General features: G+C 41.5%; 2 protein-coding genes across 4 annotated transcripts in view; both read right to left on the minus strand.

Annotated features, from left to right (window-relative positions):
- Positions 1-617: 617 nt before the first annotated feature.
- Positions 618-9,900, minus strand: LOC310906387 (cell cycle control protein 50C-like). 2 transcript variants are annotated; one of them, XM_083855594.1, is made up of 7 exons: positions 9,415-9,900; positions 8,475-8,585; positions 7,248-7,319; positions 5,788-5,878; positions 3,764-3,901; positions 2,568-2,777; positions 618-1,814 (listed from the first exon to the last, which is right to left on the minus strand). In XM_083855594.1, exons 1-7 carry the CDS (start codon positions 9,625-9,627, stop codon positions 1,624-1,626), a joined length of 1,026 nt encoding a protein of 341 aa, XP_083711720.1. In that variant the 5' UTR covers positions 9,628-9,900; the 3' UTR covers positions 618-1,623. The 2 variants fall into 2 exon arrangements, with proteins under 2 accessions (XP_083711720.1, XP_083711719.1); XM_083855593.1 differs by having other exon boundaries at positions 7,248-7,349.
- A 190-nt stretch (positions 9,901-10,090) lies between these two features.
- CMSS1 (cms1 ribosomal small subunit homolog) overlaps positions 10,091-16,658 on the minus strand; it is a 223,640-nt gene continuing 217,072 nt past the window's right edge. For both annotated transcript variants that reach the window (XM_083854526.1, XM_083854527.1), the window contains exons 8-10: positions 16,487-16,574; positions 14,771-14,859; positions 10,091-10,998 (exon numbers count right to left, since the gene is read on the minus strand). In XM_083854526.1, coding sequence (XP_083710652.1) covers positions 10,915-10,998; positions 14,771-14,859; positions 16,487-16,574 — 261 coding nt within the window. In that variant the 3' untranslated portion in view covers positions 10,091-10,914. The remainder of the gene's footprint in view (positions 10,999-14,770; positions 14,860-16,486; positions 16,575-16,658) is intronic.

Consider the following 16,658-nt stretch of genomic DNA (forward strand, 5'->3'; position numbering starts at 1 on the left):
AGCATGTCCCACTGTTAAAAGTGATTTGGACTAACTACCTTAAGCATTGTTGAATGCACTGCTTCATGCTGTGTCTTGTCCAGCTCAGTGAGGGGGGTGGTTCCTTCATAGCTCCTGACAGATCCAGGTGCAAGGGCTGAAATCCAAGAGTCCTGTTTCTACAGCTTCAGGATGGAGGCGACTGGCCCCGAGCAGGAAGAGCAGAGGGTCAGCATGGAGCATCCGTGGAGCAGGGCTGTTCTCCCAGGCTGGAGCAGCTCCCCTTCAGCTCCTCATGGCTCAGCTACAAAGCAGAACTTCAAGGAAACTGCACCTTGTGTGCTGCAAACCCTTTCAGCAGGGGCCACCTGTCACAGGTCACCAGGTGCCCAGCCCCAGACACTCTCAAAGGCAGACGCAGGTGCCTTGATATCCCCACATCCCCCTCTCCTGCTCCAGTCTGTGATTTCTTTCTTGTTCTAGTGAGAAGATTTTTTAGGAGAGAGGCAAAGCACACAAAATACTTATGAAAGGAATTCAAAGTGTTTTATTCTACTTGCACTTTTACAACAGAAAAAGAATTTTAAAAAATTCACAGATACCATGATATGCTTGACCTAAATTCTTCAGTGCTGTTTCTTCATTTTGTGAGACTAGAGATAAGTCCTAAATGTGTAAAATTTTGAACATGAAACATGAACACTGATGAACCTATTCATGTGCTGCAGTGTATGCTTTAAATTAAGCTGACACATTTTCTGGTGCTTTGTTTTTTATTGACAGTGAATTACCATTCTGTGTCATTCAAGAATTTGTGAACTTTCACATGGAAGGGTGGGGTCGGTAGGAGTACCATTTTGGCCTAATAGTTAAATTAGGTAGATGGTTCTGCTAAAATATTTTGTATTAAAGGAGCTTTTAATTTAGGACTGCTATTAAACCATAATTTAAAAAAATGTAAATCAGTGATTGGATGCCCTCCAGCTCGCAGGTGCTAGATAAATCCAATAAATTTGGTCTAAACAAACTCCAAACTCCTAATAATAGCCCTGTATTCAACCACAAATCAGGTGTCAAACTGGAGTGAATATACTGATGTAAATTTTGCTTTTTTCAGCATAGCTGAAAATGATAGATAAAACCTAAGCCAACCCATTCAGCACATGTACATGGCCCACAAGCAGATTTTAGCAGTAAGTGCTACCTGCTCAAGCTTTTTGTTGGGTCAAGACCTCACTTTTTACCCATCCAAAGCTCCATTTCAGTTAAGAGAAATGTTGTCTGAATTATAGGCTGAGTAAGAAATTAATATGGACCCTGACTTCTGGCCAGACCTTGGTACCACATAATTTCTTTGCCATTGAGATTCTGATCTGCTGTGCTGTCTGCTGTTTGAAGCTCATCTCACTACAAGGTCCTGAGGAAACAAATTTAGGCTCACAGGTACATTAAAGAGAATGGCACCTCAGGTAAGTTTGGTTTCAGATGATGGAATAGCCCTGCCCCTCAGTTTGCTTACATTCACCAAACCTGACACTGAAAATGGTCCAGAGCTCAGAAGAAAGAGTGAAAGGTCTGTGGTCTGTGCTGCACCTTCTTTGTTCACTGCACACTTCTGTCTTTGTTCAGAAAGTCAGGTGAACCTTATTGCCTCTGAAAGTATGTTTTCTTTTTCCTGAGCTTTAAGTGGATGCCAGCTATAACAAAACCTGTCAGGGTTGCTGCTGTGCCAGAAACCAGGTAGGCAATTCCCAGGAATGGGTTACTTCCACCGCTCCACACCACAGTTGAAAGAATCACATGCTTCCTCCCCTTGAACCTGCTAACAGGGAAATCTGAGAGAAGGATGTTAAGATTTTTCTAACAAAGTGGTACAGTATTTCCAGGAGAAGAAAAACTAGTGGTTAAATGCTCAAAAAGCTTTCCAAGGCATCAAGGGTTTTGAGGTCTGCATTTGCTGCCAAAACTACTTTAACTGATTGGTGATGTTTCTGCTATTCCGGATCCAAAAACTCAGCTGGTTTTTGGGAGGTAGTAGGCAGCTGGTGGTAAGAAACCCAGTTATTTCAGATACAGTCTTTGTATGCATGTGGAAATACTTCCTTTTTTAAAACATTGTAAGTTTCAGATTCATAGTTTATAGGACTGCTACTGCATTAATTTGCTATGAAAGTTCAGTTGAAAATGGGCCTTTTGGGAAGCTTATCATGATATTCCACATAATCTCTGTGAGGATAAGTGCTCACCTCTACCTAATATATTGTAGCCAGAATGAGTTTACCTTTCATCTCTCCCACGGAAGTTCTCAGAACAGAACCATGACAGAACATTTAAAACCACATCTCTATCAGCTGAGAAAGAAGAGAAACTTATGGTCACGTTGTCATAAGTCCTGCTGACAAAAGCAGTGCTTTAGTCAGCAGAGTTCCCACTGCTGGGTGTGAGGGGGCAGCTGCAGCAGCACAAAGGCTCCTGTCAGTCAGGACGTGGCCCAAATCCCTCAGAGGGCTCTGCTGACACAGGGCTGTTCCACACAAATCCCATTCACTCCCCTGTCCCTGTCCCTGTCGGGGGATGCCAAAGGATACTGTAGGAGATGTGGAAGGTGTAGTTCCCCGCGGGCAGGCCCTCGGCAAAGTGCCGCACCCGCTGGACGCGCCGGTAGAGATTCCGGAACGTGGCGAAGGCCGACACCCGCATCCAGATAATGAAATCGTCGTTCACAAAGCCATTGTTCCTCTCATCTTCTTCGTCCAACAGATACACGGGCTTCTGCCAGTAAGGGGGTCTGGCTGTCCCTGGTCACACAGAGACAGAGCAGGAAGGGCACTGTCAATAAAAGCAGTGGTTGCCGAGACCTCACACAACCAACACAGCACATGAGCTGTGAAAGAGACGTAAGACACTGTACAAAATTATATATATGCCAGGTAACAGCATCATCCACTCACCTCAAACATGAATGAACAGTTTAACAGCACCCAGGGGCTGCTACACTTTAGAACCTTCAAGCAGGTTCTAAACAGGAGAAACAAAGTGACTTGCACAAGTGAAAATGCTGTTTATTCTGGATTCTTGTCTCTTCAGGAAGCAACTCATTCTCTATAATGAGGAGCTTGCCTTCACTTTTACACATTAATATATCCCTGTACAACCAGAAAGGCACCATTTTGCAGTCTAATGGCACTGCCTATGACATTGAGAATCTGTCCCATGGAAACTACTTAGATAATTAACTCTTACATATTGAACCCAGCACTGCCCTGATCCACAACTTTTAGCCCCACTTCAATAGAGATCAACCATAACAAGAAAACAGCCCTAGGAAACAGGTCTGAAAGAGCTAGTGACAAAGGCAGCCTCTCATGTCTCACAACTGCCCAAGAATCTGCAAAGGCATAAAGGAAAGATGGGACATGCAATTCTCCTTCACAGATGTTTTCAACAGGAAAAAAAAAAAAAAAAAAAAAAAAAAGCAACTGCATCCTCTGGACAGATTAAGGATTACAACAAACTATAAAGAAGTGTGTTAATGTGGGCTAACTCCAGTCTTCCAAAACTATTTTCTCTCAATTTCTGTGGTCACTGATTAAAAAAGTAAAAAGGTGATACTTTGGCTAAATGTGCCTTCTGCTCTCAGTCACCCTCTAATCTAAAGCTGCTTCTTCGACTTGCTTTGGGAGATATTTCTCCTAAAGGTGCTTTTTCTCAGAATGGGAGATACATGAAGGGGGATATAGGGAAGCCACTGAAAAATAAGGACCACCAGCAGAACCATTCTTACCTGCAAATGCAGAAGAGAGATTGTATGACTCAGGATTGCGAAATTTCACATTTTTATCTGTCCACCAACTGTTTCCAGTCTTCAGCAGTGGCACTTGAATCACAGATGAGTTCTGACTGTAAAAAAGATCAATAGTATCTGCAGGGAATACAATAAGCAACATTTGTGAGTCAAAGACATTCTAATTGCCAGCATGACTAACAAAAAAAATGTCACATTGAAGCATCTTTCAAATGGATAGAAAACCTGAACATCCTGGGAAAGGTTTCATCATTTATATGGAGCACTGCACATTTCACAGAAGGAATTCAGGTACCAGAGACTTGGAAGTTCTGAGATTTTAAAGACTGAACATTTCCTACCAATCCCTGTGTATGCTGTGCACGTTCCTCATGTCCATCAACTCCTGTGGGACTTACTCTTTGCAAATCACTTTTTGAGCTCTCTAGTTAGTTACAGAAGTTACTGTCCTAGTTAGATTCCCCTAGAATTCCTTTGACAGTTGTCCAAAATTTGCTATACATGACATGTTTTCTTTGCTACACATGATGTGGGACTAGGGTAGAGGTAAAAGCACAATGGATTCAGAGGAATCCAGTCCTTTGGACAAAATTTTGCTCAGGTTTTATGCCAATTAGAGCTTGCTTACCAACTTGGACAGAACCACATTCTACAATCAAAAAACATTTAGATAAAATTGTGCCTAACCATGCCATCCAGTTTCAGTGCATGAACAGCATTTGTTTTTATCCATGATTATTTTCCTACATAGATTAGTTTAATATTAGGCAAATACATTATGGGACTCATTAAGAGCTCTGTAAACCCCTAGGCGGCCAATGGGATGATGTGCAGGGGCATTCAGATGATACCAATGGAGAGGGGTCGCCTTTTTAGGAGACATGAAAAGCACAACTCAGCTGCATAAGCATCAATGGACACATTTTTTGTTTCCTTCTACAAAACCTGTGTTCAGGCAGCTCCTTAAAGCTCAGACACTCTTGTGGGAAAGTGACCCTTCTGTGGCCCACCACATCTCCAGCTATTTGTCACCATTTCATTAACAGGAGTTGCAATGCCCTGAGCTCTGCCTGCTCAGTTGCTTGTCTGACTCTCCCTCATGTGCTCCAGAACAGTGTGGGCTGCACACAGCTGGGCTCTGCTGGCCAAGGTCTGAGCCCAACCCAGTCAATCACACTTCCAGGGCAGCAGGTGGGCAAGCAGGCAGATGAAAATCAAATGGATCTAGAAATTATAGAATGCAACTGGTTTTCACAAGTCCCCTGGTGTGGGTGGCACACAGCTGCTTGGGAAAAAGCTGCTGCCTTCTCAAAGCCTGCTGCATGGAACAGATTAAAAAAGAGTGGGAGCAGGGAATGGTAGAAACTGGAAGACAAAAAAGATAGTGGAGTAGTGGGGTAGTGGAGAAAAGTCTGTACAGTTTTTTTGTTGCTTTTCCTTCCAAATATATATTCTGAAATCTCCCAGTGTACTTACTCATAAACAGATTATACCCACTAGATTACTGCAACGATCAAACCCAGGATTAAATTAAGATTAGTATGATTCCAGCATTCTAAGAACAAAAATGAAACCATGTAGATCCAAAGACCCAAACTAATGCAGAGAACATGGAGAATCCATCCTTTTTAAGCACATAATTGTGGGAAGGCGGAATCTGGGCTCTCCCATCACTGTACAAGAATGTGCTTTTCAGCAAGGAAGTAAATTAAATCTGTTGTATCCTCGTTCCTTAATTCAAGAGGGCCTAAATTCCTCACTCCTGGTGTACGCTCATATGGAAAAGGGCCTTAGAAAAATGAGAAATCTCTCTCAGTTTCCAAACAAGGGCCAAGTTACTAAACAGTAGGAGGCAGATCCTACGTTGACCAGAGCAGCACCACCAAACAAAGCCTCTTGTGGGAGAAAGAAGGGGCCTTATAAGACCAGGTCTCCCCAGGGCTGGGGTAAGGGAATAGCTCCAAGAGGGAATGAGTAAGGGGCAGAGGGAGGTGCCCACATACCATTGAACATGCTGTTGGCAATGGCCCCGCACGGCGCCATCGGGGTCCCGTTCCTGTAGGTGCTGAAGGGCGCACAGTAGCTCCTCTGGACCTGCATTCAAGGGCAGACAACAATTAGGCACAGACCCAGGGTTTGGGTTTAACTTGCTGGTGTCCTCCAATGCCCTCTTCTGAAAAGCCACTGAACAATTAAGTCTCCAGCACCTTTTGGTCACATTAGAGAGACACTCAAATGAATGGGGCTGGAGTTCAGGGACACCCTCCAATCTAGGTAGAGAAACTTAAGGTCTTCACCAAATTCTGCTGCTGACTTGCAAGCTCCAGACTACAAAAACAGGTTTGGAGACCTGCTATTGTAAAATGGCTACAACTGAAAATGTTCCAGTAAAGCCTTGGCTTACCCTAGAACATCTTATTTTTCCTTCTTTCTAATTCTGACCTGTGCTGCATTACTGCTGGAGAACAGCAGATGTCGTTGGGCACATTACTGCCGTTCAACAAGGGCAAATCTTGATGTTTGAAGATACAGAATGAAAAACAGAAGCCCACCTCAGCTTTATCATATCTTTTCTATCCCATTTTTAAGAACTATAAATCTAAATCTTCAGGTTTCAACACAGAAATTCCATATATTGGAGGTATTTCAAGTAACTCCATATATTAGAGGTGTGTATTTGATCAGCACAAAGCCAAAAGCAGCTGTATCTGGATGCAAACAAACAAGTTGACAGGACACCTGGAGAGTTGTAAGAGACATTTTATAGAAACAGATTATTATGGCACAACCATGACATATACTGAAAGGCCATGAGGACTATGTGTATATTATGACGTGCTACTTTTAAGCCAAAGAAAATATGCTTTTGATTTGTAAGTAAAAGAACCTGAATGCCATGATTGCATTCTCCAGTTTCCTTATGCAAATCTCTTGCAGGTGATGCTGCCTACTCCCTCTTTAGACCTCTAAATTGCATTCTTAGAATGCTACATGATCATTTATTTCAGAACAAACCTTTTCCTGCCCCTTGCCCACTTCCAAAGCCAGATGGCAAAACTAAAGACAGGATAACTTAATTCCCCAGCCCTATGATAAAAGCACAGCTTAAAATACTTCTGGCTAAGAAGACTGACAACACAAGAAGGAGAAGCTTTCTGTATATTTATTTGAAAAAGACAATGTATTGTTAATCAGCATTACAAGGGGCAGGTTTGAGAACTGCAACACAGGGCTGACATCTTTTATTCCCCTCCTCCCCCACAACCTTCCTCTCTTATTAACTCATTAGACGTAATGGCCCTAACAAGCATAAAAGCTGGGACCAAACACTGAAAATCTGTACTCTATTATTCCCTAGAGCCACCTAAACACACTTAGGGTTCTGCCTAGTTAGCTCTCCATATGGTCAAAGGCACACCTGCTGGAAGTGCTGCTGATCTCACAACACAAAGAGAAAACTCACGTTTACATTTCGGCCCAACAGTTGTGCGTCACTTCTCGACTTCACATATCGACGGTGGTTTTGGAAGAAGTTCTGCAGACCATAGTACATAAACACATCACCCTAGAATCCAAGGATAAATCCCTTCAGTAAGGAGAGTTCATGAAGGCAATGAGAAATCCTATTACTTGCTAAAAAGGAGGGGAAGAGAATACAGACATTAAAATATCTGTAACTACACCCTAAGCAATACAGAACTCACGGGCTAGAATCCAATCTTTACCCTAACTGTAAATTTTTATGTTTTGGCACAAAATTAAACATAATTTAAATCACCAAACAAAACTGAAAATAAAAATGCCTGATAATTATTTTACTCAAGATGGTACGGCTGGCCATGAACTTGCAATGACTATGAATCATATTGTGGAGACAGACACTTCATTTCCATAAAAGAAGGTGCACAAAACCTTTCACATTAAAAGGAGAATTCTAGGCAGGCAAATCACACATGAAAGGTAATTATGCAACTATAAAAAACCCATTACTCAGTTAAATTGACTTCTCATCTCAAACATCACTGCAATCTGAAGAATTACAAAGTATTTTAACAGCCTCCTCAATACTGAAGAACCCTAAAGTGACTTTAAATTGCACTGTAATTTTAAGGGATCATTTTTTCAGTATAAGATCTCTTTGGCAGAACATGAAGCATTTTAACAGTCTCAACAACATGACCTGGTAGTTTAAGGCAGGAAACGAAGAATACTTTTTCCAAAAGAAACTTCAGAATCACACGGCTAGACTTCAATTATTTCAAGGACCTGAGGGATTAACCGCACAACCTTGTAAAAATGACTACAGGGGTCTACTTATGTAAAGTGGCCAGAGCTTCAGATTTCCTTCTCACTTGAGAGCTTAGCAGGGCAGCAACAACCAACCCCAGCCCAAAGTAGCTTTTCCACTGACTCAGAGAGATACAGAGAGAGGTGACCTCCACAATCAAACACCATTTCCTCCACCCCCTTCTTCTCCTTGGACATCTCCTAAACCAGGAGCCTGGTCTTGGTTATAAATATCAAAATGAACAACGAAGGCAAAAGTGTAACATTTTGAGCATCACATGTTCTGAAAAAGTACAAAGCAAATTCAGTCAGGAGCTCTACAGAACAGAATTACTGTCTTTTATCATTAAGGATATAAGTAACAGGTGGTACCAACTTGAGTTGGTTTTTCACACCCACTTACCAATATAGCTTCCTTTAGCATGAAATTGATAGAACAGTGGCATTCCTTATTCCAGTTAGAGGAATTTTCACGGAACCTTGAACAATCTGAGCATTTATCTGAGTAATCTATCTGTCAGAGAAATGAACAAGCAAATATATTGTAATAAAGGACATGCTCACAGGAAAAGGTTAGTGTTTTAAGTCCAAGGCTTCTCAGAGCTGTTCTCTTCTAAGTGACTCTGGACTGCCAAAACCATCGTTGAAAATGAGGAGGCAGAGTGAGGACTTGGCTTCGATGAACAACCACAAAATTGATCCCTAGTTTAAAGCTGGTTTAGAGCTTTTTGATGACTGTTGCAGAACTTTCACATCTGCTCCTCAGCAAAGGAGTGCGGAGTGAAGAACACTCCTGCACCTTGGGCTGGCTGACCAAGGAACGCTTGACAAATCCCCACATGCATCATGGCCCACCCCTGCTGAACAGGGTGTAGTGCTGAGTGTTGGCTCCAAACAGGAGTCTCTTCACAACACCACAGGTCTGACTGAATGACCTTTTTTGTAGGAGGGATTTAAACATTAGGGCTCCCCATATTTCAAGATTTTGCCCCAGAAGACATGTACTTTCTTACTGTTTCAAACCATCTCTGAGGGATTTGCTCATTTCCCCTCAAAACCCCAGAAAATAATGACAAGATTTTGGTATTAGCAGCCAGTGACAGTAATTATCACCCATATATCAGATATTACCACCCAGTTAATCACCCAGTGCTCTGATTTTATTGATGACCAACTGCCTCAGAAGATTTTTCACAGGAATACCAACAGCTGGACACATGTCCAAAGCATGAAGCCATTGCTATAATCTTCATTCAGAAGCAAAAACTCAAAGCCCTTTTCCCTCCAAACCTGGCCTGGTTTCTTCTTTACAGAATATCAAAGAGCACCACTCCCAAACCAACCTGTATTTCTCTGACGCTGTTTGCAGACAGGACAAGGCAGACTCCCACAGTGAGGCAGAATGCCCCTGTCAGAAAGAAGCTGCAGAGCACAGATGCAATGGTGAGCTGGGGCTTCCACGCTGGCAGCCTCTGCTGTTTGAATGCACTGTTATCTGGACACCTGGAAGGTTGGGCTTCTCCTTCTCTGGGAGGAAAACTTGTCTTGTTTTTCATTTTCTTCTTGGCGAGAGAAAGGAATAATATCCTTGTGCTGGAGACTGTTTCACTGAGATACTGTCTTTGTTGTTGAGAGACTGTATTGTTTGTTCAAACTTGCATTATGGTGAGGAATTACTTATTAACTAGGTCTCTCTTCCTTCTTTTCTGTATTTGTGCCTGGATCCCCATGATCAGCTTGTACCAATCAAGTGATTGTGTACTTTGATCAGGCTGTCCAATTCACTCCTCCTGGAAAAGTTTAGATACATTTTTCCTGCTCCACAGCTCATTAGGAATCGTTATGTCTTATTCATTTGCAGGGATACTCCAGCTATACTGGAATTTCCGTGTAATTTCAGGTGCATTATTTTTTCTCCCTTCACTTCCACAGCTGCCCAGCTAACAGGCATGGCATACAATGAAAGGAGTTCTACTCCAGTTGCACTGGATTCCACTGGGGAGGACTACAGGTGTTGAGACAGCACTGCACAGAGAACACTGCTTTGGAAGACCAAACCAATTTTCTTAACCTATTACATTCATTGCTACTGACTGAGATGCAATTAAAGGTTGTGTGTTCTTTATCATAGAAGGACTACTCATTTTTAAAATATCCTATTTGGATCAATCAGTATCCAAGATCCTCATCTCTATTCATCTTGTTCTCTGAAAAAGAATCCATCCGTTCCCTACCACCTGCAAAGACAAAAGAATCCCCCAGAGATCACCTCATTTTCTTTTAAATGGACAAACATAAGAATACTTTTTGCACACTTCAACAGTCTGACCAAAACAAAACCTCAGTATAACATACAGATAATTTATCATGTGAAAGCAAAAAGCAGCATTTGGCCAGCTCTAGAACAGATAGGTGAAAAATACCTTTTTAACATGTTACTGAAATTCATACAACTTTTTCAAAGACTCCCCAAGTGCAAGAACTAGATTACTGCTCTCATGAGAGAAATATGTCTCATTTGGGACAGAACAGGGAGGGAACAGAAAACTGAGCTGTGGAAAGACTTTCACACCCAGGTTTGCTCATCTTCAAAGTCACACTAGCGGCAGATAGTAGTAAAGCTAGCAGGTGGAAGCAGTGTAACTCTGATTTCAGTATGACATTGTTCATGCAATGAAAATAATACTAGAACTACAAACAAAACTTCTGGGTTTTTATTAAAAGAAAACTCAGAAAAAGTTGCAATGTGCCTTCTGTATTGAGACTCTGGAAAGTCAAAATTCAGTTGCAGGCAAGATAATAGTAAAATGCAGCTGCAAATTACTTCCTTGTTGGTAAACTCATTAAAAGAGCCCCAGCTTCACAGATCCATCTCTGCACAGCTTTATAACACTCTTCTCCAGTAGGTCAATTGTTTCTTTCTTTATCTGAAGAAAACAAAAATCAAAGAAAGAATAAGAAGTTACTGATAACGATACAATTATTTATTTATTTACTCAGGCACCTTACTATAGGACAAGAAACTAAAGAAGAAATTCCTATAAAATGTTTCCATTTTTTAAAATACCCATCATTTGCCCTGCAGCCCTGAAGTCCCATTTCACAGGGCTACAGAAAGGTTGTCATTGGCAGAGTTGATAAAGTATACCACAGCAAAAGGCCCATCCTGGGCTACAGAATCGCTACAGGACTTTGGCATAAAGCAGATCAAGGGCAGTGCAAGAGGCACAGCCCTGTCTGTGCCTGAGACACCAGAATGAAAGTGAGCATGAAGGTCAGCTCTGCCTGTGCTGCATAAAAAGTACTTTGGTTTATGACACTGATACGGCTGTAGCTTATGACTTATCTAAAGATAAAACAAATGTATTACAGAGCAAATATTGACTACATATTTCAGAGGGAACACAGGATTCTTTATCATCATAGTCCAGAGTTTCCTTATAGCTCCCTCTTACCATTTACAAATAACTTGTTTGCACGTTTTCTCTCAGGATTGTATCCTTCTGCGCCTCCACTTTGCAGAGTAATAAAAAAAGTAATTTGAGGAATTGAGACAGCTCTGTATCAGCCTCTATACAAAAAGCTTTCAGAGCAGGGAGCTTGTCCTTTGGTCAGATCAAAAAGTGTACAATCCATTTATATTTACACCTTTATGCTTTATTTCAATTCCAATGTGCCAAGACAAAGTCTCGTAAACTCATTCACTCCTCCTGTGGTTTCTCGGGGAGCTTTCATCTCCTTCTCTCTCCAGTGTTTGGGATGAATGAAGTGGGAGACACAAAAACAGAGAATGAAAAAATCCAACGGCATTAACTAATGAGATGCTGAGGCAGCTGACAGAGCAGTGGATCAGGGCACCATCCATTGTGTGGATATGATGGGATACAGAACTGCCATGTGGGAAAATCCATGTGTTTTTAAATTCATATATTCATAAGAATATACCACTGTGTACAGAATTCTCCACTGAACATCGGGTGACTACAAAACCAGCAATTACAATGGACATTTCCAGCTGTTCTTGCTTTCTGGTGCAAACACAATGAAGGCTAGTAATGTTGCACCTTAAGTATGCAAAGAAATTATTGATAATTGAGGTTTGCACTGACAATAGGCCAGTATGGTGAGTTTCTAATTTTAAGTGTACAATTTTGCCTCCATAACTAACACAGGTGAAAGAAATTAGTGCATCAAACAGGAAATTCTCTAAACTGTCTTTGGTACTGTATTTCCTCTGAGAAAACTAATGACTATTCAAGCATGTATTGACATTTTTCTATATAATTAGAAAAGCTGACTAAGATTGTATTCCATATTTGAAGCCCACAAGTTGCTAGAACATCCCATTGATTTAAGGATATTTTAAGGAATCTGCCTGATGTCTGTAGTGGGATAAATACCCACAAAATACTCCACTTATAAAGTCCAAGATGTCAAAAACCTTCCTTTATGATGTGTTACCTTCAACTTCTCCAGTTCGAAGACTTTTCTGTAATTACATATTCACTATTCTGTAATCACACATAAATATCTATTGCTTATCCTAACACAACATATGATGGTGTAATGTTTTTACCTACCTGGATTTAACTTGAACTAAGCTTTAACTTTTTATGCTATGATAGCCTTAGGATTTTGCCTTGATAAAATAGACTTGGAGTCACAGCTTTTGTCCTGTATTTCTAGACAGACACACAGAACTGCAATGATGCTGCCTACAGTGAGATGAAAGCTATAGTTGAGGTTTGCAATAGCCCAGAAAGAAATCTTGGCAACATAATCTTAATTTTTTTGTAGGTGGATCACCTGTGGTCTACTTTATGGATATTGACTTCAGATGACTTAAAAAATCCATCCCACTGCCATCAACACCTTTTGTACTGCCTGTGATTTTTTACAGGTAAGTGCAAGCACCATACCAAAAAAGCCTCATGTATTAACCACAAGAGGGAGCCTCCTTGCTTCCAAAAAAGCAAAGGCAGTGTTTTTCGCTACTTCACTTCTTCAATGTATTTTTTTCTTTGTTTTGTTTTGTGTATGTGAGGCTGTAAAATGCAGCACATTCAAATACTTAGACAAGTACATAGTTGGATTAATGGAAATCCATAGATGGATTTTCACTTGTCAAACAGCTTAATGTCTATATGCAAAAGAAGTCCTGTTCCCTGGAGAATCCTTCCATGTATGGACCTGCTCTAAATGTACAAAACCTGAAGACACTGTGCAGGAAATTGGGAGCTTTCTAACAAGCACTAATGGAGGATATTGCCTCTTCATCTGGCTAGAAATAGGTGATGTCCCACAACATACTGTAAACAGATTTTGTTACAGCAAGAAATATAAAAGCTGGATTACAGAACTGGAAAGAATTGGGAATTATCTTGGAGTGTACAAATGATGGATGGCTCTAAGTTGTTTCTACCCTACTTGTAAAAAAACAAAAAAAGGAAAAAAAAAGACAAGGAAGAAAAGAAAAGACCAAGAGAACTGTCTGAGATTGACTCATATGATATTATCTTACTCTCAGCTGAAGAAACATAGATGTTTGGCCATAGTTTTGTTTAGTTTTTGAGGAAACTTTTCACTGAATCACAGAAAATGCTGAGTTGGAAGGGACCCACAAGGATCAAATCCAACTCCTGGCCCTGTACAACAACACCCCAAAAATCATACCAGGTGCCTGAGAGCATTGTTCAATCACTTCTTGAAGTCTGTCAGGCTTGGTGCTGTGACCACTTCCCTGGGGAACCTGTTCCAGGGCTCAACCATCCTCTGGATGAAGAACCTCTTCCTAATATCCAACCTAAACCTTCCCTGACACAACTTCAGGCCATTCCCTTGTGTCCTGTCACTGGTCACCACAGAGAAGAGATCAGTGCCTGCCCCTCTCATCCTCACGAGGAAGCTGTAACTGCAATGAGGTCTCCTCAGTCTCCTCTTCTCCAGGCTGAACCGACCACTGACCTCAGTCACTCCTCATACGGGTTCCCCTCAAGGCCCTTCACCACCTTCATAGCCTTTCTTTGCACACTGTCAATTAGATTTATATTGTACATCACATTGTTGCACTCCAATCTGCCCCCAGCACTGGAGCTGAGGCCACCCCAGCTCAGAGCAGAGCAGGACAATCCTGCCCAGCTGTGATGCTGTGCCTGATGCCCCCCAGGACAGGGCTGGCCCTCCTGGCTCCAGGGCACTGCTGGTTCAGATTCAACTTTCCACTGACCAGGACCCCCAGGTCCCTTTCCATGGCACTGCTTTCCAGCATCTCACTCCCCAGTCTGTCTATGCATCCAGAGTTGCCCATCTCAGCTGCAGAATCCAGCACTTCCCTTTGTTAAATGTCACAGTTGGTGGTGGCTATCTCTCTGATTTGCTGAGGTCTAGGACTCTGTACAAAGCCTTCCTACAGAGGGACTTCCCTGGGGACAGGTAGAACATCCATCTAGCATAAACAGGGGAAAACTCACAGCACAACCATAGAAATCACAGCTGTGACTTGCAGCAATAATGGAAAAACTCCTTTTCAGATAATTTTGAGACCTGAGAGCACAGACGTCTCAGTCAATGGGAACTTCTTTGTATTCTTTTACCACTGAAGACAGCTTTACAGAAAGAAAACTTTACTGACCAAGGCCTGAGAACTACCAACAAAAGTAATGAACACAGATACAACATACACAGGTGCTTATACAATACCTCAGGGATGTCCATCATTCTCCTTAGTTTCTGATCTCTCCAGTTCCAATCCAGAATCATATATTTCGTGGAGTTCAAGCACAGAGCATCTAAAAGTGAAACATAAATTTCACTACCAAGATAATTTCACATGTGCTTATCAAAATGATTTTTGGCTTTTACATCTTTTGCTGTTTGTTTCCAAGGAAACAAATCTTTGAACACTTAAGTCCTACATTTGCTGGTTGGAAAACTAATGCACTGACACTGCAAACTCCCTTAGCCACATAATCCCATGCCTTTTGGAAGATAAACACAAAAGCAGAACAACTACTGTTGCCAGACTTGTCGAGAGCTTAACATTATGCCAGAAAGTAACTCCTCAAGCCTCCTCTTGATGAAACCACAGGAGCTGAATTTCCACAGCTGATGTCACTGGTAAGTTACAAGGAGCCTAACCTGAAAATTGATGTTAACAGGAACAGTGTTCAGCAATTTACAGGACAGGGTGCTATGTGAATACGAGTCAGGTCAGTGGTGCTGCTGAAGAATTCCTTTATCCTTCAAATAAATGGTGGTGAAAAAAAAGGTCCTTTCTGAACTTGCTTTTCAGACAATCTCCTATTTTTTCCCTGGTCTTCTAGATGATGCCTACCATTTTTTTTCCCATCAGTTTTGATTCCTCTCCCTTCTCTAAGTGACCTGGCACTGCAACACTAAACTGTCAAAAAAGAACTGGAGCTCAGGATAACATTTAACACTTCCAGGGATGGGGCATCCACAGCTTCTCTGGGCAACCTGTTCCAGTGCCTCACTACTCTCATGGCAATGTGCTGACGTGCTGAGCACTAACATTTAATGTTGGTGGAGGCAAGAAAATGACATTTCTCCTGCACTCTTTTGGAAGGAGCAGTAGAGCCCCAAACCACCACCAGTCCCTGACCAAGAGACCATAGTCAGAGCAAGACAGTGTCTTGCATGACAGGAATGAAAAGAATTGCCTTATCATCTTGTCACTTTGTTGTTTCATTTTCTTTGTGTATGTACTGTCTACCAAGAAAGTAAAAATACTCCAAATTTGGGAAGAGAAAAGGAGATTTATATAGAATAATTAATTTTATTAAAAGCAAATAAGAAATAAGATCAAATCAGCAAGCAGATCTTTCACCCACTCCTCACAAAAGTTTACACTGAGCTCAGAGTGACATATGATACAGTGACTTCTGCCACTATTTCCTTTTGATCCACTTGCAGTGTTTGGTTTCCTGGAGCTTTAAATCTCACACTATGGTTTTGCAATCACTTTCAAGTGATCAGCATAAATCAATATTCCAGCCAAAAGAGGAAGTCCCCCACCTCTGCCTGCTCATTACCTGATTTTGTGTGCACATTGGTTTTGGTTTAATTGGGGTCATTCAGCTGAGCTGCCAAACAGACTCCTGGGCTTGCACAGGGATCAGGAAGGGGGAATAAGCACAGACTGGCAGATGAGAGGAAGCATTACTGTGCCTTTCTCTGCTAATACTAGCTTATGCCAAGCTTAAAGTGATCATAAAACAAAGTACCAGAACCTTGACCTTGTTTTGACTGACATAGAACAAGTGAAGAAACAGAACTGTACAGTTTAGTACCCAAATCTATATGTTAATCTCAACCTAAAAAACCCCAGTTGAAGTTTCACTTCTCATGAGATGAAATATAAGATACTTATGGAAAAAACCCTCCTTGTTCTCCTACCTTGCTCCACTAGTGCCTTTACTCTCCCAGGAGTTCCAACCCCAATGTGGAACACGCCTTTCTCCAACATATTCATTTGTTCCTTTATCTAATTTGAAGAGAGAAAGAAAAATCACAGTAAACCCATAACTGTTTTAAAATGTCTTCTTAAGAAGTTGGAAATACATTCAAG

The sequence above is a fragment of the Zosterops lateralis genome, assembly GCF_965231275.1.
Source record: "Zosterops lateralis genome assembly, chromosome: 2".
Classification (NCBI taxonomy): domain Eukaryota; kingdom Metazoa; phylum Chordata; class Aves; order Passeriformes; family Zosteropidae; genus Zosterops; species Zosterops lateralis.

Coding starts and splice junctions, on each gene's coding strand:
- LOC310906387 (XM_083855593.1), bottom strand. CDS start 9,627: ATGAAAAACAAGACAAGTTTTCCTCCCAGAGAAGGAGAAGCCCAACCT. Junction 7,350..8,474: donor TGCTAAAGGAAGCTATATTG/GTAAGTGGGTGT, acceptor CTTGGATTCTAG/GGTGATGTGTTTATGTACTA. Junction 5,879..7,247: donor TGTTGGGCCGAAATGTAAAC/GTGAGTTTTCTC, acceptor CCTTGAATGCAG/GTCCAGAGGAGCTACTGTGC.